Here is a 23,440-nt window from a genome sequence, read left to right as displayed (position 1 = left end):
TTTAATTCGTCTTAATCCAGGGAATCCAATGGTACCTCATTTTTGAAAATCGGTCATGCGGTTCAAAAGTTGCGTGTGTTAACACAAGTCCAACTTTGACCCGTTGGTGGCGCTAGAGTGGTATAATGAGAGACATGAAACTTTGTATGAATAAAGAAGAGACTGTCCCTAATGATTGTGCCAAATTTCACAAAAAGTTACCATATGGTTTGTCCGGTACAGCCACTCAAATTCAGCAGAAAAGCGGTCAAACAGGAAGTGAAGTCATATCTCAGCTAATCTTTGAGACATCAACACCAAACTGGTATATCACTTGGATGACACTACACTATGTTCCCATGTGCAAAGGCAACTTCATATCTTGAAAAATGATTGATATAAAGCAAATTGGATACATTGTTTACGCTAAAATAATGCTTTACACATCTGCAGGTCAAAAAGTGAAACTCTGATTCAATCACAAGTTCATATGAAGACACTTGAGAATGTTTAGTACACAAATCTGAAAAAAAGTTGACTGTAAGATGAAAAGTAGATTTTTGGTGAATATTTGAAACATGCATGCTTGACTACTTGCTAGGGTGGTTCTCTATGTCTCTCTGTCTCCTCATCCGCGCGGCTCCTAAATCTCACACACACAGTCTCCCCTTAACACACGCGCAGGGTTTGTTTTACGCACACACAGACACACAGACACACAGCTTGCTGTCACACACATACATTCTCACAGACACACAGGGTAAGCGCACACACACAACCTCTACTCAGTCTTAACTTCAAGGCAAAAGCATTGTAAATGTTGGATTTGAAATGTAATATCCCATTGGCAAGTCTGCAGCATGGATTTTTCTATACAGTGACAAATTGTCACAAAATTTCATTTTTCCCTGGTTCGCAATGTTTGAAGGAGGAAACCGCCATCGCTGCTTGCAGCTATATTTGTAGGCTTTCTTATTATGTTGCTGCAATGGGAGTCAATGGCAGCCCCTAGACCCATATGGTAACTTTTTGTGAAATTTGGCACACTCATTAAGGACAGTCCCTTCTTCATTCTCACCAAGTTTCATGGCTCTCATTACACCACTCTAGCGCCACCAACAGGTCAAAGTTGGACTTTTGTAACACACACAACTTTTGAACCGTATGACCGATTTTCAAAAATGAGGCACCATTGGATTCCCTGGATCAAGGCGAATTAAACCCACCCCATGGCGTCAATTTCCGGTTATATAGATTTCCCGCTATTTCTAGTTTTATCAAAAACCTTTGAAAGCCTTCTCCTCCTACAATTTTGGGCAAATCTTCTTCAAAATCACCAGAGATGATCTTCAGACCTAGCCTCACAAAAGTTATGGAAATAATTTTGATCCTCACAACCGTTTGTCCGGTACAGCCACTCAAATTCAGCAGAAAAGCGGCCAAACAGGAAGTGAAGTCATATGTCAGCAAATATTTGAGTGAAATTTACGCCACAGGGTGTGTTTAATTCGTCTTGATCTAGGGAATCCAATGGTACCTCATTTTTGAAAATCGGTTATACGGTTCAAAAGTTGCGTGTGTTAACACAAGTCCAACGTTGACCCGTTGGTGGCGCTAGAGTGGTATAATGAGAGACATGAAACTTTGTATGAATAAAGAAGGGACTGTCCTTAATGATTGTGCCATATATCACAAAAAGTTACCATATGGTTTGTCCGGTACAGCCACTCAAATTCAGCAGAAAACCGGTCAAACAGGAAGTGAAGTCATATCTCAGCTAATCTTTGAGATATCAACACCAAACTGGTATGTCACTTGGAAGACACTACAACATGTTCCCATGTGCAAAGGCAACTTCATATCTTGAAAAATGATTGATATAAAGCAAATTGGATACATTGTTAACGCTAAAATAATGCTTTACACATCTGCAGGTCAAAAAGTGAAACTCTGATTCAATCACAAGTTCATATGAAGACACTTGAGAGTGTTTAGTACACAAATCTGAAAAAAAGTTGACTGTAAGATAAAAAGTAGATTTTTGGTGAATATTTGAAACATGCATGCTTGACTACTTGCTAGGGTGGTTCTCTATAGAATGTCTCTGTCTCCTCATCCGCGCGGCTCCTAAATCTCACACACTCAGTCTCCCCTTAACACACGCGCAGGCTTTGTTTTACGCACACACATTCTCACAGACACACAGCTTGGTGTCACACACATACATTCTCACAGACACACAGGGTAAGCGCACACACACAACCTCCACTCAGTCTAAACTTCAGGGAAAAGCATTGTAAATGTTGGATTTGAAATGTAATATCCCATTGGCAAGTCTGCAGCATGGATTTTTCTATACAGTGACAAATTGTCACAAAATTACATTTTTCCCTGGTTCGCAATGTTTGGAGGAGGAAACCGCCATCGCTGCTTGCAGCTATATTACTATTTGCTATTGCTGTAAATTTGATTCTGCTACATTTTGGATTCTGACAGATTTTTGTCCTTGCACTTGGGCTCTATAGGTTTTGTAGGGGAAAGAAACCAGAAGGGAAGAACACACAAGAAGAAAACACTTCTCCAGGCAGCAGAGCTGAGGAGGAACTGGCCTAGACAACATGTCAACCAACTTATCTGAAACAGATGTTTAAATAGCCTATTTAAGTTTACAATAGTTTATTTTATTACTCTTTTAACACTATGCTTGTATAGACTAGTGTTTGGATGTGTGTGAGTGTGTGTGTGTGTTCCTTTGGCCTGATGAATATGGCCTACATTATCTTGATTTATTTAAATATTATTTATCACAGCTGTTGATGACTAGATTTCTTGTACTGCCTGCATGTCTTGCATTCAGTTTGTGATGTTCACATAAATACGTGTCTTGACAGATTATAGGTGTTGAGAAGAATAGGAGATTAATCGGAGATGGGACCAAATATAGTTATAAAGAAGGTGTCCATGTATACGCTGCCAGGGTAAAAGGCAGGGTGCTGAACAGACATAAGGGGGTCTTTTGTGCAGAGGTGGTGGCAAGCTAGAGTTTTAATCAGATCGAATCTAGACAGCCCAATATACAAAATGTTTTACTATGAGCTCTTTTGATTTTTTTGTCTGTTGTATTATTTAAATTCCATGCTGTATTGGACCAATCAAATCATACTAGTAGGACCACTGGACTACGGAAGATTCCCTCAACTGGCAGGGTGGCGACAAGTGCCAGGAGTTTTGTGCTCCTGTGTTTTGACTTGTTTTAGAGGGGGGGAATATTTTTCTGTACTTGGGATTTTTCTTATTTGCAGCCTAAATTGACTGACTCTTTAATACGTAAGGACATTTGAGGAAGTATGCCAACACTGCAGCCTGTGGGGACTCTTGATGTATAAAATACTTTCTACTGATTTTATGTTGAGCAATTTGAATCATTATTGGTTGCTTAATTATCACATATTGACTGTTGAACCTGTAAATATACAGTTTGTAATTCTTTTAGAATATTGTTTGTGTTATGTCTGTTGTCCTAGTGGCGTTAATACAGACTTCCTAAATAAGTTATCCTGACAATAAATTGTCATGAGTTCTTTGTTTGAGAATTAGAATTTGATATAAGTCTTTGTTAATTGTGAAATTAAAAGACAACAAGAGTTTTTCGTCTATATTGTATTTACATTTAGAATTTTATTTCAACATAAAATGAATTAAAAATGAAACAGTATTATTAAAACATTACAGTACAATTTTTGTACGGCCTATGAACAGGACTGCCATGCATGATTTCTGGACCCGGAGCCAACATTATTTAAACGGAACCCTGTCTCAATTAAAGTAAAAATAAGATTGAATATTTTAATGGCATGCTTTTTTGACTCATTGAACATTGAACTTGGCGCTCTTTGCCTCATACAGTATTTTCCTTGGCAGCTGTTATCCCTTATATACAGGCCTGCGTTTATAATTATTTAAATAGTCTTGTTCCAGGCTCAGGCATCAAAGCTGTGTGCCCTCTATAAAAGCTGTGTGCGCTCTATCCTTGAGTATCAAAGCTGTGTGCTCTCTATCCTTGAGTATCAAAGCTGTGTGTTCTCTATCCTTGAGTATCAAAGCTGTGTGTTCTCTATCCTTGAGTATCAAAGCTGTGTGTTCTCTATCCTTGAGTATCAAAGCTGTGTGTTCTCTATCCTTGAGTATCAAAGCTGTGTGCTCTCTATCCTTGAGTATCAAAGCTGTGTGTTCTCTATCCTTGAGTATCAAAGCTGTGTGTTCTCTATCCTTGAGTATCAAAGCTATGTGCTCTCTATCCTTGAGTATCAAAGCTGTGTGTTCTCTATCCTTGAGTATCAAAGCTGTGTGTTCTCTATCCTTGAGTATCAAAGCTGTGTGTTCTCTATCCTTGAGTATCAAAGCTGTGTGCTCTCTATCCTTGAGTATCAAAGCTGTGTGTTCTCTATCCTTGAGTATCAAAGCTGTGTGCTCTCTATCCTTGAGTATCAAAGCTGTGTGTTCTCTATCCTTGAGTATCAAAGCTGTGTGTTCTCTATCCTTGAGTATCAAAGCTGTGTGTTCTCTATCCTTGAGTATCAAAGCTGTGTGTTCTCTATCCTTGAGTATCAAAGCTGTGTGCTCTCTATCCTTGAGTATCAAAGCTGTGTGTTCTCTATCCTTGAGTATCAAAGCTGTGTGTTCTCTATCCTTGAGTATCAAAGCTGTGTGTTCTCTATCCTTGAGTATCAAAGCTGTGTGCTCTCTATCCTTGAGTATCAAAGCTGTGTGTTCTCTATCCTTGAGTATCAAAGCTGTGTGTTCTCTATTCTGGGGCTCACTCTGTTTTGGTCCCCACCTGCAAGATGAAAGTTTAAAATTGAGCTGGGTACGTTTTTTGAAATTGAAAAGGGAGATTTCCACCACAATGTGCTTATGTGCTTTCGTCGTGGCGTCTCTAACAGTCAGGAGGACCTCACTGTATCTGACAGTGAATGTTGGAGATAACTTTCCCGGGAAGAGTTATATTTGAAAATGCACAAGCCAAACATAGTTGAACTTCTGCAGGTGGAACATTCCAGTCCAGTACATCTTGTCTCTCTATCATCTCTGTTCCAGATACCTTGGGTCTCACCTGTGTTCACCTCCCTGTAAGCAAAATGACGTCCCCTCGACGTCCTCTAATGGTCTCTCTGAACGTTCCAAAAACGTAAATGTGTATGGTTCCCTTGACAACTCTGGGACGTTTTGAACGACGTTCCAAAAACGTCCCGAGGACGTTGCGGTGACAATTGGGAAACGTTTTCTATAGGTCCTGGGGACGTTCTGCAGGACGTCCCAAGAATGTCCCTAGGACATTGCGGTGACGTCTGGGAAACGTTTATAAGACGTCCTGGGGACGGTATTCAAGGACGTTCAAAGGACGCACCGCAAATATAGCAGGGACGCTGGGGTAACGACCGTTTTTTGCAGAGCCAGATGTGCTTATTGACGACCTTTAGTCGCCTTATATGGCACTTATTATTATTATTATTAGTTGTTTTTGTCGCTGTGACGTACTTGTACTAGACGTATTGAAGTAACATGAACAGTTTTATGTTCCAAACTGTTTATTGCAGTGTAATACAACAGTACAGTATCATGCAGGTGGCGCTATGGAACTGCTAGCATTCACAGAAACTTCCAACACACAGACAACCCACGCAACACTATTACTGCTACCTAGTGGCTTGACTGCTAAACAGTAAATACACTTTACTACACTTATACTATTTTATTTTCTCCAAGCTAAAAGAAAGACATATTCAGGATACAATTGGGTGATATTTATATTTATTCAACAATTCATAAAACAATCAAAAGTTCAGATTTGAACTCCGTCTTCCATTTCCACTTCTGTTTCCGTTTGTTCGCCCTCATCGTCAACGGGGGCATTTCCCAGTCTGTTAAAAGATGTGTTTAAGTTCTTATAGCTGTATTAACAGCATGGTCAGTGTTTTTCTTTCCTTTTTTACTTTTTTTTACAAAACCAGCCAGAATGTTTTGCCCCCTTGGAACACAATGCAAAAAAGAGCTTGCTAAAACATGTCTATTTTCCTTTGATGTTATTCTTGTTTGTGATTGACCCCAGTTACAATGCCAAAACAGTTAAGATTTGCATTTTTGTAGTTTATGTGAATGTCAAGCATTATGGGTTAATACAAGTCAATCACTCAAGTATTAAATCCACTGAAATGTTTACATAAAAACTGGAGGGAGAGAAAAACTGTGATACTGCTATGATCCACTCAGGTGAAATTTTAAACATAAAGGAAAGCGATGACTTACATGAACAGTGGTGGCGCCAGACATTTCTTTTCTGCAGGTGCTATGGGGAGCTATAAAATGAGGGTGATAGCCTATGTGTGAAGTCCGTATGCGTTACACACTGGTTTGCCCTTATCTGACTACGTACTCAGGTCAGAGAGTTGCCACAACCTTCAGGTGAAGTAAAAACAGATTTATTTGTGTTTAACCTCCAGCGGGTTGATCAAGTGCATTTAGTGCTTGAAGTGGAATAATCATACATAAAAATAAGTATTTGTAAGTGCTCGTGTGGTTTCTGTAGAATAAAGAAATACAGAATATAACATAAATATTCATAACTCGCAATCTGTACTAATATACGTTAAAAAATACATATCTGAACAATATACACAATTACCAATCAGTTATGAATCATGTATAATATATACTTCTCAATTACGCAATAAACAGAATTGCTATGCAAACCAACTGAAATAATAATATATTAATACCAAACCCTTGTCTGGGAATTCCCCGCCACCTTCACTGCATTTCATTTGCTCAGTTAGTCTGGCGAACCTCGCAATGGCGGTCCACTTAAGTCACGTAATTGGACACTCCTTTAACCAATCAGACCAGCGATACAGGTGACGTACTTTGCATCCCGTTTTCAATTGAATCATTGAGAGCGTTTAGATGCACACTATAAAAACAAATTATTTTCGGGTTTAGTTAGACTATCTGGTTACTAGTGCTCATGTAAACGGAATAAACTGATATTCTTTATAGGTTTTTGAGAAACCCGTTCAACACACCTATTTTGTTACGTAGTCGTGGTTAGTTTAAATCCGCCAATGGCGCGCCAGGTAGCCAATAGCCAGTTGGAGATTGGCTCCAAGGATCCTTACAATGCTGAACTAACCTGGTATAGACGCCTTGCCAGACTGACTCTGAAGGCAAAACCAAATTGGCCGGAAGAAGAGGGGCGGGACTTCCCAGACAAACCTAACCCTAGTGTATCAACAACACTGTAATTGCAATGCTGTTACATTACTATACCACAAGGTGGCACTCTAAGACCACAAATGGCCTGGCATTCTGAACTCTAAGCTACCAGCAATATCAAAACAAACGGATCTCCGTATTAGCGTTGTAGAGGTCTCCATGTCTGTTTCCCTCTGTCTGTTTCTCTCTTCTCCCTCTTTTTCACTGTTTTGACATTAAAAGTAGCATGGCTAGCACCCTCAGTAGTGGTGCAGGGTTGACCTCCTTTACCAAAATGTTCCTCTCCTTAAAAATCCACACCAGATACCCCTGGCATTTCTCTTTCTTCTGCGTCACTCTCGTTTCTTAATCGTTCTTCCAAACGTGGACATTTAGGTAGAAAAAAACCGATGCATTGTTGATGTTAACTCGAAACTACCAAGCACTAGCTCGCTTTCTCCTTCAAATGTGAGGCAACGTTCACGCGTGCGACGTGAACATTGGGTCAAAGGTTATGACAGCATGATTGCTCTGTGTCCAAAACAATCTGTTAATTTCAATCTGTTATAGTTGTATTTTGTGAGTTAAATATTATTATCACACAATAAATAACGCAGGATGAAATTAAAAATAAAAATAATAAATAAACCATTATTTTATTGGGGGTGCAATGGCTAATCCAGGGGGAGCTAGAGCACCCCCTAGCGCCGCCCCTGTTCATGAGCATGGTTCACAGACGCGCTTCAAAAGTATGGAAATTAAGCTAGTTGGTAAAAGAGGTGAAAGACCCAATGCGAATGTCAGTGGGACGCTTTTGAAGGACCGAATCTGAACGTCCCGCAGAGGACCACAGGTAAAGGTTACGGCAACATTTTTGAAGGACGTCCTGGGGACGTGTGCTGAGAGACCAAATCAGAACGTTCCCTAAAAGTCCCTTTTAAGGCTCATGCGAACGTCACGCAGAGGACCACAGGTAAAGGTTACGGGGACGTTTTTGAAGGACGTCCTGGGGACGTGTGCTGAGAGACCAAATTAGAACGTTCCCTAACAATCCGATTTAAGACTCAAGCGAACGTCACGCAATGGACCACAGGTAAAGGTTACGGGGACGTTTTTGAAGGACGTCCTGGGGACGTGTGCTGAGAGACCAAATTAGAATGTTCCCTAAAAGTCCGATTTAAGACTCATGCGAACGTCACAGAAGGACCAAACGTAGACTTGCTACAAACGTCAAAAACTTTCTGGTAACGTCCTCTAGCGAACGTTGTGGTGGGGACCAATTGGGGATAATTGGGGACGTTTCGAAAGGTCTTGTTAACGTCCTGGGGACGTCCCCTGTTTGCCGGGCTGCTAGTACCTGCAAGTGCTAGATCGGGCCACATCCCTCTCACGCTCTCTCTTTCACGGACTTCAGGACTCAGAAATGAAGTTCAGAGTTTATTTGGAAACATCACGGACTTCAGGACTCAGAAATGAAGTTCAGAGTTTATTTGGAAACAGCCAGGTAATGGGGAAACAAGCAAGAAGAAAACAAACACAAACTGGGATAACGCTCAGAAGATAAATGTCCAAAGAACAAATGAAGGCAAACAGGAAATCAAACATGGGAGATTATCTAAACACAGTGAAAGCAAGAGCGCAGGGGCACGGAACAAGACAGGAGATAAACTGAAGACCTGGAAGTCAAAACACGGAGCAGGGACGATCCCGGTAGGCGTAGTCTGGAACTGGTTGCTTTACAGAGTGTACTTCTTGTATTTACAAGGCCAGACAACTGAGTGAAGGGAATGAGGAGTTTATATCTTGGTGGAAGGAGTGACAGGTGCAGGTAAGAAAGCAATCAGGGGATTGGGAAAATGACTGAGGAAGGTGTGTTGGATCAGGAGGGGTGTGGCAGGAGCAGACACTCACACTCTGCAGCTGCTCACCTGGCAGCAGGACATACAGCTTACACTACACCTCCCCTTTCCCCCTTTTCAATAATAAATATAGTTCTAAATGTTTGAGTTTTTTGTGTTCTCATTATGTTGCCTCCCAACAAGCCAGGGTTGTAACCTAAAAGGATCCATATTTTTTGTAGAATATTTTTTTGTTGTATACAAATACCTTATGAGTTATTCAGTCAAAATGTTACCAACACCAGGCTGGAAGGTTTATGCGTGTCTGAAACTTATGGGACAGTAGAAAGCATTAGTGATAGAGAAATGTAAAACTCTGACTTTAATCAACTATATATGTATGTCTTTGTGAGCTAAAACATGAACTTTCTGTCTCTGTATGTGTACTTAAAAGCTTACCTTCTGTGTGTGTGTGTGTGTGTGTGTGTGTGTGTGTAAGCGGCTGATAAGAATAACTATTAGCCTTCTTTTCTGCCTTGCTAAGGCATTGTGTTGCAAAAAGCATAGCAAGATGACCTCGGACGTGGAAAACCCACCACGTAGTTATCTCTGCTAACATAGTGCTTTGGCGTCAGAGAAAGGCTAACTTTAACCTATTTAAACCTCAAAATTGTTCTATGCCCAGGGCCTCCAATTTGCTAAAGCCACCCCTGCTCCAATTACACATACTTCCTGTATTTCAGGTACTGCTAGCCATTCATAATGAAACACAAAAGCCTGAGCTAGTTTGAACAGGTTGCAGACAAGCTGTAGTTCCCATTGGCATACTTTATATCTCTAAACACTATGAGGGATTTTGATCAAATCACTGCATTTCTAGGTGAGTGGGGGCCGTATCAAAAACTGATCTTCATTCTCCTGAGCCTCAGTAGCATCCCCAATGGATATGTGGGAATGACAATGGTTTTCCTGGCGGACATTCCTTCTCACCACTGCAGGCTTCCATTCTTGAACAGTAGCTATGGAGGACTGGGCTACAATCTGTCCATCCCGACTGAGGAAGTGAAAGGAGAGATCGTCCTAAGTCGCTGCAGACGCTACACTGAACAGGGGGACTCTGATGCTGTGTTTAGGAATGACACAGAGGGCTGTCTGGATGGCTGGGTGTTCAGCAAGGAGAGATACGTGTCCACAATTGTAACTGAGGTGAGACTGCTCATTAATCTCAAATTAAAGCAAGATTATGCAAAACTATTTGCTGGTAGCTTGGTCAAATTCATTTTCATTATTAATATCCTCAAATTGATTGATTTGAATGGTATGACGTTATATGAGGAAGAAGTAAACATATCTGTCGTTCCCACTTGCTGCCCAGGCTCTTGACTAGAGTTCGGAGTTGAAAAATAAGAACAGTTTTTACAGCATTATGTTGCAAAATCTATCGCAAAAACACATCAATTAGCGAGTAAGTTATTGATATTAGATAACCCAGTTTAACAGGTATCCTAGCTTATTTAAGTATTTGTATTGAGCGGAAACTCAATTCAACTATGCCTCTTTAAACATCAGTGGGCGTAGAGTTAATGTTACAGGCGTAATCTACAGGGCAAATACCCAACGCTAGCCAGAAGTTAAGTCACTCTGAGTACTGTATTATCATATGTCAAAAAACACAATGCTCGTATGTCACTCTCTTAGCATTATCTACTGATAACTATACCAACGTTTTAGGTGATTCGTGCATTTAGTTGCCTACACTATATTATAGCTTACAGTATAATGTAGTGTATTGTATAATAAAACGATAGCCTTTATTTCAATGCACTGTCCCACAACGAAATTAATATGGACTGTTTTAATCGCGCCTTCAAAAATACATAGCAACAAGAATGGGAGCATTCAGAGAATGCAAACCTCCGCCTTGTGACCTTCACCTTGACATCTGAAAATCTAATCAATTAGTGCCATTATATTAACCAATCTCCCCACAAAGTTTGAGGGAAATCGGTCCATGCGTTTCTGCGTAATCCTGCTAACAAACAAACAAACATACAGGGGCGAAAACATAACCTCCTTGGCGGAGGTAATAACACGGTCTAAATCAAACACACGTTCTACAAACCTTGAGTAGAACCTCGGCTCAGATGCTTCTGCTTGGATCCGAGCTAAGTTCCGGTATTCAATAAGAGGAGTAGCGCACGATGCGAGTCGCCTCACATGGTGAATGAGACGCGCATTGCATGCGATGAGGCGTAGCGCACGAAGCCAGTCGATCGAGGTGCATAGCCTATACTATAAACGTGGTTGAGACGGCGCACATAGCCTACTATAAACGTGGTTGAGACTCTTATTAAAGCTCTTACTCATTCTCGTGGTTGAAAGTCGGTAACAAGTCACGATAAACGTTGTTGAGACACTTATTAAAGATCTTACTCATTCTCGGTTGAAAGTCGGTAACAAAACAGAGTCGGTAACAAAACAGACAAATAGCTACACGGTCAAGCAATGTCATTTATTTCTTAAAAGTTACTGATAGAAATAGAAAATACACACTCACAAAAACACACGAAGACGTGTAAGTTACCCTGTCTATTGTGTTTGAGGTTTGTCCCTGGCCATTGTCTTTAGCACTTTGACTGAGGTGCCCCAATGTGTTTACACCTCTCTCATCAATATGCATAGTGCTCTAGGTGAAGAATAGTGTCACTTTCTAAGTTACTTATTGTAAGTATAGAAATCACAAACAGTTTCTGAATGCTAAACTCACATATGTGGACCAACACCTCTGTTTACAAGGTTCAGAGTAAAAAAGAAAACTTCCAAAATATGTAGCCTACAATGTGTTTTTAAGTCTCAGCACCTCTAAAACAAGATTCAATTTTAGAGTCTTTAGATTTAATTTTAATAAAGCACTTTTGAATACATTCCTTTTACTGCCATTGTATTATTGCTGAGTTGTTCTAGTGTATTCATATCTACTTATTTAAAATTGTTGTCCCTATTCATTCATATCATACCATTACCTCATATTCATTGTATATCATATCATGCCTCTTACCTCATATTCATTGTATATAAATCATATCATGCCTCTTATCTCATTCATAACTTCTATTGCTACCTTCACATGTACTCCTGCATCAGCACTTTGCAGTACCTATATCATATCTGCACTAATGACCAACTATTGCTGCCAATGTTACTACTGCTCATACCCCATATATCTTGCACTGTCATATCATACTGTATCCATCCCATCTATTTATTTTTATTACCACCGTTGCCTCAATACTTGTACACTGCGCAATGACAATAGAGTTGAATCTAATCTAATCTAATCACATTTTTTGACCTCTTGATTTTTGGGGAAGTTCATGTGTAATGCTGACCACAACCCCCTGTGTGATGTCACATGTGTGCGCCAGTGTTGTCAATCACATGTGCGCGCCACTGTTGTCATTTGCGTCATGTTATCATTGTCAACTTGTGGGAGTTGAATTGTTAAACGGTGAGTACTTTGGTATATTAAAGTGTAAACTTTGAATCCAACTTCTATACATTATCTGTAAGGTTGTGACTTGTGAGTGTGCAGTGGTAGTGTAAGTTTGATTCGTTTTCGTTTTTTTCGTGGAAATAAATGACATTGCTTGACCGTGTAGGTATTTGTTTTGTTTCTTAAAAGAAATAAATGACATTGCTTGACCGTGTAGCTAGCCTATTTGTTTTGTCTTTGGCTTTAATAAGAGTCAATGCAATGCGCGCAATGCGCCTCGAGCGACTCGCTTCGTGCGCTACGCCTCAGATCGCATGCAATGCGCGTCTTATCCACCAGGTGAGGCGACTCGCATCGTGCGCTATAGGCCGCAAGGTGAAGCACGAAAAGTCCTTTAGAAAATGAATCCCGTTCCACTCACTGGCATCTACACAATCTTTAGCTTATAAAAAAGAACGAGTCGTGGTTAGTTACCAAAAAAAAGTTCGTCGCTGATTTTCCAGTCGATTGTCTATAAGGCTTTGTTTTATGCAGAACTAGAGACTTCAGAGCGTAATAAGATTTTTGTCGGGAGCCGTGCCACGGTTCGACACGTGATCATGCTACACCAATGAGAAGACTGCATTTGTCAACAGAATGGAAAAATGGCGGCTCTTGTGTGGTTAGAAACATCGTACAGGAAAGATAGAGGAAAACATCCGAACATCCTCAAAAGTGGGCTAAATTAATTCTAATTAGTGCTGTATAGATAGCCGCGTCCAAGAATAACAATGAGGCAAATATACGATAATGTTATTTTTATGTTAAGTCATTTACATCAAGTTTGACATGTATGGGAATACCCATTACTGACGATCTTACATGGACTGTGAACACCCACCGAAGAAATCAAGGCAAAGACTGTACTTCCTACATCAGCTGAGGAAGTTCAGCACCATCAGCTGTGTGTCCTGACAGCATCACTTGGTATGGGAACTGTACAGCCTGTGACTGCAGCACCGAATCATCAGAGCATCTCTCCATATTCTGCAGGAGACCTACAAGAAAAGACCTACCTACCAGCGCCCAAGGTATTGTAAAGGATTCCTAACATCCTGACCATGGACTTTTCAAAACACTGAGGTCAGGCAAACGTCTCTGCTGCTACAAGACCAGAACAGAGAGACTGAGGAGGAGCTTCTTTCCTCAAGCATTCCTTATCCTGAACACACACAATGACTATAAAACATCAATTACACCTTTTTTCCACACACTGCTCTTTAAACTCCCTTTTGCTATTTATGAAAAATATTTCTTGATCTTTCTTTCTTCACACTCGCACAGAAAAAACAGTAGTATTTTTATGTATGTGACAAATAAACCTCCATGTATCAATAAAAGGCAGTAATTGTAAATACCAATGACCATCTGTTTGTTCATTCATTCATTCTTCCACAAATGAAAACAACACTAATGAACCATAAAAACACTCTTCATGAAACATGAAATATGATATATAAAACTGTACAAAACTGAATAAGAAATAACAGATTAGGGACACTCAGTCCTCACTGTTAGTGTCAGTGTCAGGACAGTTATCTTCCAGTTCCTTTAACGATTTTTCTAACCACACGGGAGCCGCCATTTTTCCATTCTGTTGACAAATGCAGCCTTCTCATTGGTGTAGCATGATCACGTGTCGAACCGTGGCACGGCTCCCGACAAAAATCTTATTACGCTCTGAAGTCTATAGTCTATAGGCATAAAACAAAGCCATATAGACAATCGACTGGAAAATCAGCGACGAACTTTTTTTTGGTAACTAACCACGACTCGTTCTTTTTTATAAGCTAAAGATTGTGTAGATGCCAGTGTTACGCCCTCCTACTGCCTCTAGTGGTCGTGGTTCTTTGTGTTGCTCGTTTGCTGTGTTTTTGTGTTCCCCGTTATTGCATGCAGGTGCAGCTGGTGATTGCGGGCGGAGCCAGAGGGATCTTAAGCCGGAGTGGCAGTCCGGAAGGGTCTCTCCCTGCTGCGTGCCGTCACGTTTTTCGGGCCTTCGTTTAGTGTTGTGACCTCCAGTTGTTTGTGAAATCTCTTTGTTTGTTATCCGCGACTACAATAAAACCCCTAGACACGAGTCCCACTTGACTGTTCGTCATTGCGTTACTTACCAGAGTGCCTGGTTTGTAACAGTTGGGATCTCGTCCAGTAGTAAGGATTGTGTGTATTGTGGTAGGTGAAGGCCATTTAGTGTTTGCGACGGTAGGTGAGTACCAAGAGCTTGTGACTTGACTGGGTGGGTGCGTTGCATCGCAATTAGCAGCCGCCGGGCGGAACGATCCGTCACTTTATTATTTTAGTTTGTTGTTTTCTGGTGGTCATCCTTATTCGGTGCGTTATCAGAGGTGTGCAGTAGGCTGTACCACTGGCCTGCTGCATCCTCTCGAGCTCAACGGACAAAGTATACCGGGTAGGGAACCCACTGAAGATCAGTGAGAGGGATCAGTTTTTTTTTGGTTTTGTTAGGGGTTGCGGTGTAGCGCAGACCGTCCAGTCACTCACCAGGTACTGAAAAGTCGCTTTAGTGTTGTTGGTGCATTGCGTGATCGCGGTGCAGGTGGGGTTGGAAAGGGTTAGACGATTTGTAAGCTGCTATAGTGTTTCGGGTTATTGCCCATTTCGTGCGTCTAACCTAACCTGCACCTGTTAAGTGTAACGTGTCTTGGCACGGTAGAGAGAGCCAGTGGTCATTTCTGGAGGATTTGGTGGCCACTTCGAGTCCAGTGTCGCCCTGTTGCAGCCACCCGACACTGGGACTTCTGTGTGTTTGTTTGTTTATTGGTTGGGTTGTGTCATCATGGCACAAGCACAACACTTTGAGGAGGGGTGTGGAACTCTGTCCTCTCCGGTTGGGTACGATTCGTCCGACTCTTGTACCATATCTGATTCTTTTCTGGTTACTCTTGACGATTCAGGGAGAGCGCCTGAGGCCGTTGCCCATATGAATCTTGCAGGAGCTAGTAATACATTGAATGAAGGCAGATACGGGTCGGGGAATATGGCTCATACAAACTCTGACGCTCTGTCAAGGGTACCGTAGTCTAATCTCCATGTCTACGATTAAGGCAATCGTATGTCATGACGTTGTTTTGGTTGTTAGTTTGTGTTAGTGTGTTAGCTTCGAATTCTTATAGGCATGTGTGCGTGCATACGCTGGGAGTTCGGAGTGGTGAGTATGAAAGTGATACGTGTGCAAGTGTGTGTGTGTTTCCTGATCTGCGTTTATTACAGCATGGCTGTATACCCTTCGGTGATTGAAATTGTGCTGCGGCACGCATCCCTGTCCGTGGGTGTGATGCCTGCACGAAGTAAATGTGTGGTAATATGTTTAGTTATTATGGAGACTGGAGTCACCATCTTTGCGGGGAGGTGTTACGCCCTCCTACTGCCTCTAGGGGTCGTGGTTCTTTGTGTTGCTCGTTTGCTGTGTTTTTGTGTTCCCCGTTATTGCATGCAGGTGCAGCTGGTGATTGCGGGCGGAGCCAGAGGGATCTTAAGCCGGAGTGGCAGTCCGGAAGGGTCTCTCCCTGCTGCGTGCCGTCACGTTTTTCGGGCCTTCGTTTAGTGTTGTGACCTCCAGTTGTTTGTGAAATCTCTTTGTTTGTTATCCGCGACTACAATAAAACCCCTAGACACGAGTCCCACTTGACTGTTCGTCATTGCGTTACTTACCAGAGTGCCTGGTTTGAGTGGAACGGGCTGAAACGAAAACCGTGTTCACCTTACGGCCTACTACTCCTCTTATTGAATACTAGTTCTTCTGTGGATCCGGCCGGGTAATACCTACATTCAACTGACTGGCGACAGCCACAATATGTGCCGCAAGCTGTACCCAGGATCCGTAAAAAGCCTCCTACACAGTAGGCCTACAGCATGCGCTGTCTGTAGCCCATTGTGCATTTTATATATGTTTAGTTTTGATGAGTCATGTTTAGTTATGTTGGCTGGCTGACATGGTGCATGGGAATTTTAGTTATACAGTATAGTAGGGGTGGCAGGACAGCAGTTCACATTTGCCTGGCGACAGCAGCAACACGCCCTGCATGCAGTACCCATGATCGGCAAAGACCCTCCTACACAGTACAAACTAAACACAACAACATGGCTGACAAAAAATGTATGTTTGATGGAAAGGGTGTTCGCTCCCTGGAGGAAGGCAATAGGATTATTCCACATAGTTTTCAATCAATTAAGAATAATAGGGTTATTTTTCGCATCAAGTTTGGTGAATTAGCATTTTCTTTCTAGTTTTTGTTGTTTACCATCGGGGCGAGTCTGTTCTATTTTCTTATTGTCTTTGGTGGTGAAACATATGAGGTGGGGATGTGCTAGTGTCACCTTCAGTGCCTGTAGTAAGAGCTGAGGCGAAGTTAGAGAGCTAATTTTCTATCAGTGCCGTCTTTATTAATGCTTAAGAGGCAAGTCTGTAGCTAGCAGCAAGTATATACAAAACCTTCATAGCATCTTTTTTAATGTGACACTGACTGTTTTTCTCCCACTTTCCACAGTGGAATCTGGTGTGTGAGGATAAATGGAAAACTCCTTTTACAATCACTGTATTCTTCTTTGGCGTATTGGCAGGATCGCTTCTTTCTGGAATGATATCGGACAGGTGAAAAAAGTTTAGAATTTTTGCAAAAATTGAAAGGAGGTTTGGAACACCCTAAAAGTAATATGATGATTATATTATTATACATTTGCCATATGGATTTCTTTTTTAGATATCTTTGTGATATGTAATGTATACTGACCCATATGCTCATTTGTACCCTTCTTTTCTATAGGTATGGAAGAAAGTTTGTCTTCTTCGCCACAATGGCAGTGCAGACTGTGTTTAGTTTAATTCAGGCAGCCTCCAACAGCTGGGAAATGTTCTGTGTGTTGTACTTCATTGTCGGATTGGGACAAATAGCAAATTATTGTGCAGCTTTTATTCTTGGTGAGTTTGCTGGTTTTATTTGGATGTAATTGTCTGTTAGGTGAAAAATCAGTAACTTCAGGACTCTGAAACATATTATAACAAAGTATATTTATTAAACAACAACAACAACAAGCATGTTGGGCTCACTGATGTCCCGGTAGGACAGAGAGAGGCACAGGCTCTCTCTCAGAGATAGAGGGAGCACGGGCTCACTCCCAGACTTCAGCAGACGAGAGAGAAGCAATATTAAAAATCACACAAGTTTTATATAGATAGAAGTTAGCGCTCGTGACGCCAAAACAATTTGTCAGCAGGGAAAACCACGTGGTGGGTCTGTGACATCCAAAGTAATCTCACTATGCTTCCTGCCATGCAATGAAAGAAGCACAGTTCGGCCCTTCTTATGGCCTCTGACCCAAACATGCTCTTGCACATATGCCGATTTAGTGGCAACTAATAATCTAAGTTACACACACACAGAAACACAGAAAAACCATGTTCCTACTTAGATTAAGCACATGATTCATACAAGGTTATTATTAATACAAGGCACTTGATTTACATATTCTTAAGGCATTAATAGTGTTTCGAAATGATCTCTGTCATTGTCATTGCTAGGTCACATCTCATCTCAGATCACTAGGATTTTAATTTTTAAAATCTTGTTTGATCAGATCTCTGTACTTGCCGTGGTTTGTGGTTTAGATGGAAATATTTATATGGAAATCCAAATAAGATGATATGGGTGGATCCATTTAATCAGGAGTTATGAGAATAAAGTAGAGAAAATGTGTACAGAAAGTCACCTAGGACTTTCTCGTGGGAAATATTAGTATATGTAATTTTCAACCCCTGAAAGCGGAGTTATATAGTTATACAGGAGGAGACGACACAGTAGGAGTGGATGTCCTTTAGGTGTTACTCTTGAGATGTTCTTGAGCTAGTCCTCACTGCAGAACAGGAGGGGGCGAGGTTGGATCTTTTATCTTCGCTAGGCTATGTGTGTGTTCGCTTGGTCTTTTAGGATATTCTAGCAAGTATTTGAAATGATAAAAATACATAATTTTGTATGTTTTCAACTAAACATTGAATTTAAAGTAACTTATTTTTTCAGTACTAACTGCTTCTTATTAAATATTCACAAATACTAAAACTAGGGCTGGGAAAGTTAACACGTTAATCTTGCGTTAATTCATCAATTAATTAACGCCGACAATTATTTTAACGCGCGTTAACGCAGGTTTTATTATTTATTTTATTATTGTAAAAGTCTGTTGCCAATAGGCTTTTATTTTGACTGCTGCGCAACCGGAAAACAAAAGAATGGCCGGATAAACATGCCTGGATAAGGGCACAGACATATACAGTATACTTGAAAGGTTGACCACACGCAAGTTAACACAGATACACGAAAGGTAAACTTCTCGAAATAATGTGGCGATTCATTGCCTGTGCATCACCTCCAAGTTAACGGCAGTGGGCGTTAACCAGTCAGCTGTTTAGCTAAAATCTATAAGTTCGTTGTCTGTGAATGATGCTAGCAGCAGCTAAGCAGCTGGCTATCCTAGCCTGACAGGCTGTCACCCTACTGGATCTATGAGTTGTAATATTGTCAACACAACTTTCTGGTATAATATAAAAATGCTGATGTTAAGTGTTTGCACAACAAATGTTGTGGAACTTTTGTTCATATGGCAGAACATTTAAAATAAAAGTGCGCTATACACTACTTTTGAATGGATTATTGGATTTTGTGTAAAAAAAATGTGACTAATCGCGATTAATCAGGGAAATCATGCGATTAATCGCGATTAAAAATTTTAATCGTTGCCCAGCCCTAACTAAAATATTATTGGACTTACCAAAGTGCTATTTGTCATGATAAAGTGTACTGTAAATATGCTATGTGGATTTGGATATCTTGCCTCAAATTGCTGTTCTCCCCCTGTGTTTAGTCAGCACTCAGGGGCAACAGAAGAGTGATTTCAGTATTTACATCAGTGCATCAATACTTTAATGTTCAGGTGCCATTAGTTTGTTAGTGTCATATTCTGTGAATATTTTTTTGTGAAAGTACAACACAACTGGAAATGTATTTTTTCCTGAGTCTTGATGGTTTTCCTTCTTTTGTTTTTCAGGATGTGAGCTTCTGAGCAAGTCTTATCGTATCACTTTTGCCACTCTGGGTATAAGCCTAGCTTATGCTTTAGGCTACGCCTGTCTCCCTCTTTTTGCCTACTTCATCCGGGACTGGAGGATGCTTCTGGTGGCCTTGTCTGTTCCAGGACTTCTGTACATACCATTGTGGTGGTGAGTGACAACCCAAAATGGATCTTACTCAAACTACATCATGGATTAGCTGACTTTTTTTATTTGATTTTTACAGAACCAGGGTATGTGGTCTGTAGTAACAAGCACTGCTAACATAGTTGGGTTTCAGGTTGAGGTATAGTCTTTCACTCGCTCAGTTTCTATCTCTCTCTCTCTCTCTCTCTCTCTCTCTCAGGTATATACCAGAGTCTCCACGCTGGCTACTGTCTCAGGGTCGAGTGGAAGAGGCTGAAGCCATCATTCGAGCTGCTGCCAAGAAGAATGGCATCACTCCTCCTGACGTCATCTTCAAGCGAGAAGACACAGCAGAGCTGATGGTAATCAAATAATTTGACTCACACACCTAGTTGACAAGAATTAAAGAATGACCCGGAAGAAGAACTTAAACAAATATGAATAATGTAAAGACAGCCAGTTGGTCTGTAATTATATTTGCTGGTATCTTTTTTTCCCCAGGAAAAGGAAGATGTAGATAGTCAGAAAAAATATACATGGCTGGATCTCCTAAGAACAACAAATATAAGGAATATCACAATCCTGAACATAATCATTTGGTAGGGGAAAAGTTCTTCTAGTTTGACTTGAGAGTTGGTATTTGCTGATATGTTTATATGTAGAACAGATCATCCTGAATAACCACTTGATTACACTGGTAAGATTTTTTTAAGATTTTGGGTCTCTTTTCTCTTTCTTTAAAGCAACACTATGCAACAATTTGACACTTTTTGAGGTATGGATTTATAGGCAACTAGTTTTGGAACCATCCTCAATTTCGGTTTGATAGCATATGGTCATGTGAAGGACAGATAAACACCTGTGTCTTCCCAATTAGCCATCTAGAAAATGCACTATGTAGTTCTGTGTTCCGGGCTGGAACATCCTGCAAAAATGGAAGAAAAGCTTTCACAACATGACATTGCCATCTATACTGCAAATAGACACCAGTTAGTGTGCTGGCAAGCTTCTATCAGAGCCAAATGGGCTGTTGTTGATGTTTGCAAGGTTTTTGCATACCTTTTATGTAGTTAGCCTGAAATGACTGAGTGATTTCTTTTTTGTTGTGTTGTTGGTCAACATAATTCAAGCTATGTTTTTGTTCTAAAGGTCAATTGTATCCCTGACTTACTACGGACTGTCATTGAACACCCCTAATATGGATGGAGATCCTTACCTCAACTGTCTCTTTGCTTCTGGTACGGAGTTTGTCGGGTACACCATGATGTGGTTGGCTGGGCGCTACATTTCACGACGCCTCACATTGTCAACCAGTGTACTCTTCTGTGGGATCATGCTGCTGCTCATCAAACTTGTTCCAGCGGGTTAGTAGTGTGTGTGTGTGTGTGTGTGAGTGTGGATTGGGAGCTTGTTGTATGATGAAAATGTCTCTCTTCCACCCTCTATACAGGGGTTTTCAACCGGGGGTCCGCGGCCCCCTGGGCCCTGGTGGTCTGCGGCGGTATTGCAGGAGGTCCACGATTCAAAAAAAAAAAAAAAAATACAAATATTTGCTTTGATATTTCAACACATTTCCAGATTACTCTTGAAAATGTCTGAAATAAGAAAAATATGTCTAAAATAAAATAAAGGTGATTCACGCTGACAGAATTTAGCCTTGCACCTATCCAGTCTATGGTAGCCTGTGCTTTGCTGATGTTAATGCATTGCGTTCGTAACGTCAGGCCATACCGGATAATTTATAACGGACAGTCTCGCCTGCGAAGTTGACAAGCATCTGGTGAACGACTGAAGTTATCTACTGTCCTTAAGTAACATTTCGGTCTACCTTGGCGTTAGCTGGTCAGAAGCACCAATGGATCGGTGTTTAGTGAGGAGAGAGACAGGCTGCCACGACAAAGGTACACCTTCACAGGATACAGGGAAACAAAGTCAACAAAGAAAAAGAAAAAACAATGAGGAATACATCAAATACGGATTTACAGTGATGATAGCCAGAGCAGGAGAGGAGGTACCACTGTGTTTCGTGTGTTAACATTACTGTCAACTGAAGCTATGAAGCCATCGAAACTATTGCGGCATATGGAGACGCATTACGTTTTCTTGCCAAGCTTATTGAGTACATGCAACATATATTGCGTGATTTTCATATGACTTAAGTTCTGGATAAGTTGCCAGACCGAATTTCCAGAGCTTGCTGCAAAAGCAATGAGGTGTATTTTGCAAACTTTCAAACTACCTGTGTGAGAGCATTTTTTTTTGCGTACTTGAAAAATAAGTACAGGGCAAGAGAATGATATGAGACTGTCGCTGTCTACCATTTTGCCATGAATAGACAGGCTGTGTGGACTTCACCATGCCCAGATATTACACTGACAGGTCTCCCCTCTCCCCACACATGCACGAACGAACGCACACGCACGCGCGCAGGCACATCAGTGGGCCGCGGATTACTTTCTAGTCAGAATGGTGGTCCCTGGGACAAAACCAGTTGAAAACCCCTGCTCTATAACACATATGTCATTCCACACCAATTCACCCAGAGCTTTCCAGGTCACGTTTTTGATTTTCATGAATAAATGTAGTTCAATTTGATGCATGAAGCTGCTGTGCATAATCTGGAAATAAAAAAAAAACAGTACACTAGGTTTGTTTTGTTTTGTTGGTGACCCTCCATAGGGTGAGTATAATACAGCACAGTTGAGCACAGTACAGATACACTATGGATGGTGCAAGCTTAGAAAGTCACACATTTAGCTTACCTCAAGCCTAAAGCTCGTTCCACCTCTTTGAGTCTTGACTCGAGCCATGCTGTCTTCTGTCATTCTCATCCAATCCCTTCTTCCTCTTGTCTTAAACAGAACTTGGTGCTCTGACTGTCACCCTGGCCATGTTTGGAAAAATCTCTATCACCGGGGCCTTTGTTTTTATTTACCTCTATGGCATTGAGTTGCTTCCTACAGTGGTGCGTAATATGGGCCTGGGGGTCACCACTATGGCCTCCAGGATAGGCAGCTGTTTCTCTCCCTACATAGCCTACATGGGTGAGTATTTACCTTCAGTGCCAACATTAGTCTATTCTTTGTTTGTTATATGATTTGAACAGAATATAACAGAATGCATGATCAAGTGTCTTATGCATGTTAATATGTGTGTTGTTAAAAATGTAAGGAGGTATTAAATAGCAATTTAATTTGCGTGCTTGTCATTTGAAATGTGATACACAAATAAGTTTTGCTGTTGTTGATTTTGAAGGGACATATAATAAGGCTCTGCCCTATATTATAATGGGGTGCATCTCCATAATATGTGCTATCCTAAGCCTGCTGTTACCAGAAACAAAAGATGAAGAACTTCCTGAATACATCAGCCAAGTGAAACCTCTCCAATGGTGGGTAGCTGAGTTTCAGAACCAGAATGATTTTACTGGCCAAGTATATTCTCACAAACAGGAATTTGATGTAACTATTTGCTATTGCTGTACATTTGATTGTGCTACAATTGGGATTTTGACAGATTTTTCTCCTTGTACCTGGGCTCTATAGGTTTTGTAGGGGAAAGAAACCAGAAGGGAAGAACACACAAGAAGAAAACACTTCTCCAGGCAGCAGAGCTGAGGAGGAACTGGCCTAG

General features: G+C 41.0%; 1 protein-coding gene across 1 annotated transcript; it reads left to right on the top strand.

The window, feature by feature from the left end:
* Window positions 1-9,911: 9,911 nt before the first annotated feature.
* On the top strand, window positions 9,912-23,440 carry LOC308367131 (solute carrier family 22 member 4-like; the record flags this gene model as incomplete). The annotated part of the gene is made up of 10 exons (XM_080840949.1): window positions 9,912-10,271; window positions 17,109-17,212; window positions 17,385-17,539; window positions 19,660-19,831; window positions 20,028-20,169; window positions 20,309-20,406; window positions 20,957-21,171; window positions 22,669-22,851; window positions 23,063-23,198; window positions 23,353-23,440. The coding sequence occupies 10 exons, from the start codon at window positions 9,912-9,914 to the stop codon at window positions 23,438-23,440; spliced, it is 1,653 nt and encodes a 550-aa protein (XP_080697075.1).

Source organism: Sprattus sprattus (genome assembly GCF_963457725.1).
Source record: "Sprattus sprattus genome assembly, chromosome: 6".
NCBI classification, from domain to species: domain Eukaryota; kingdom Metazoa; phylum Chordata; class Actinopteri; order Clupeiformes; family Clupeidae; genus Sprattus; species Sprattus sprattus.
The sequence above is the reverse complement of the archived record's forward strand: the minus strand, read 5'-3'. Positions and strand labels throughout refer to the sequence as shown.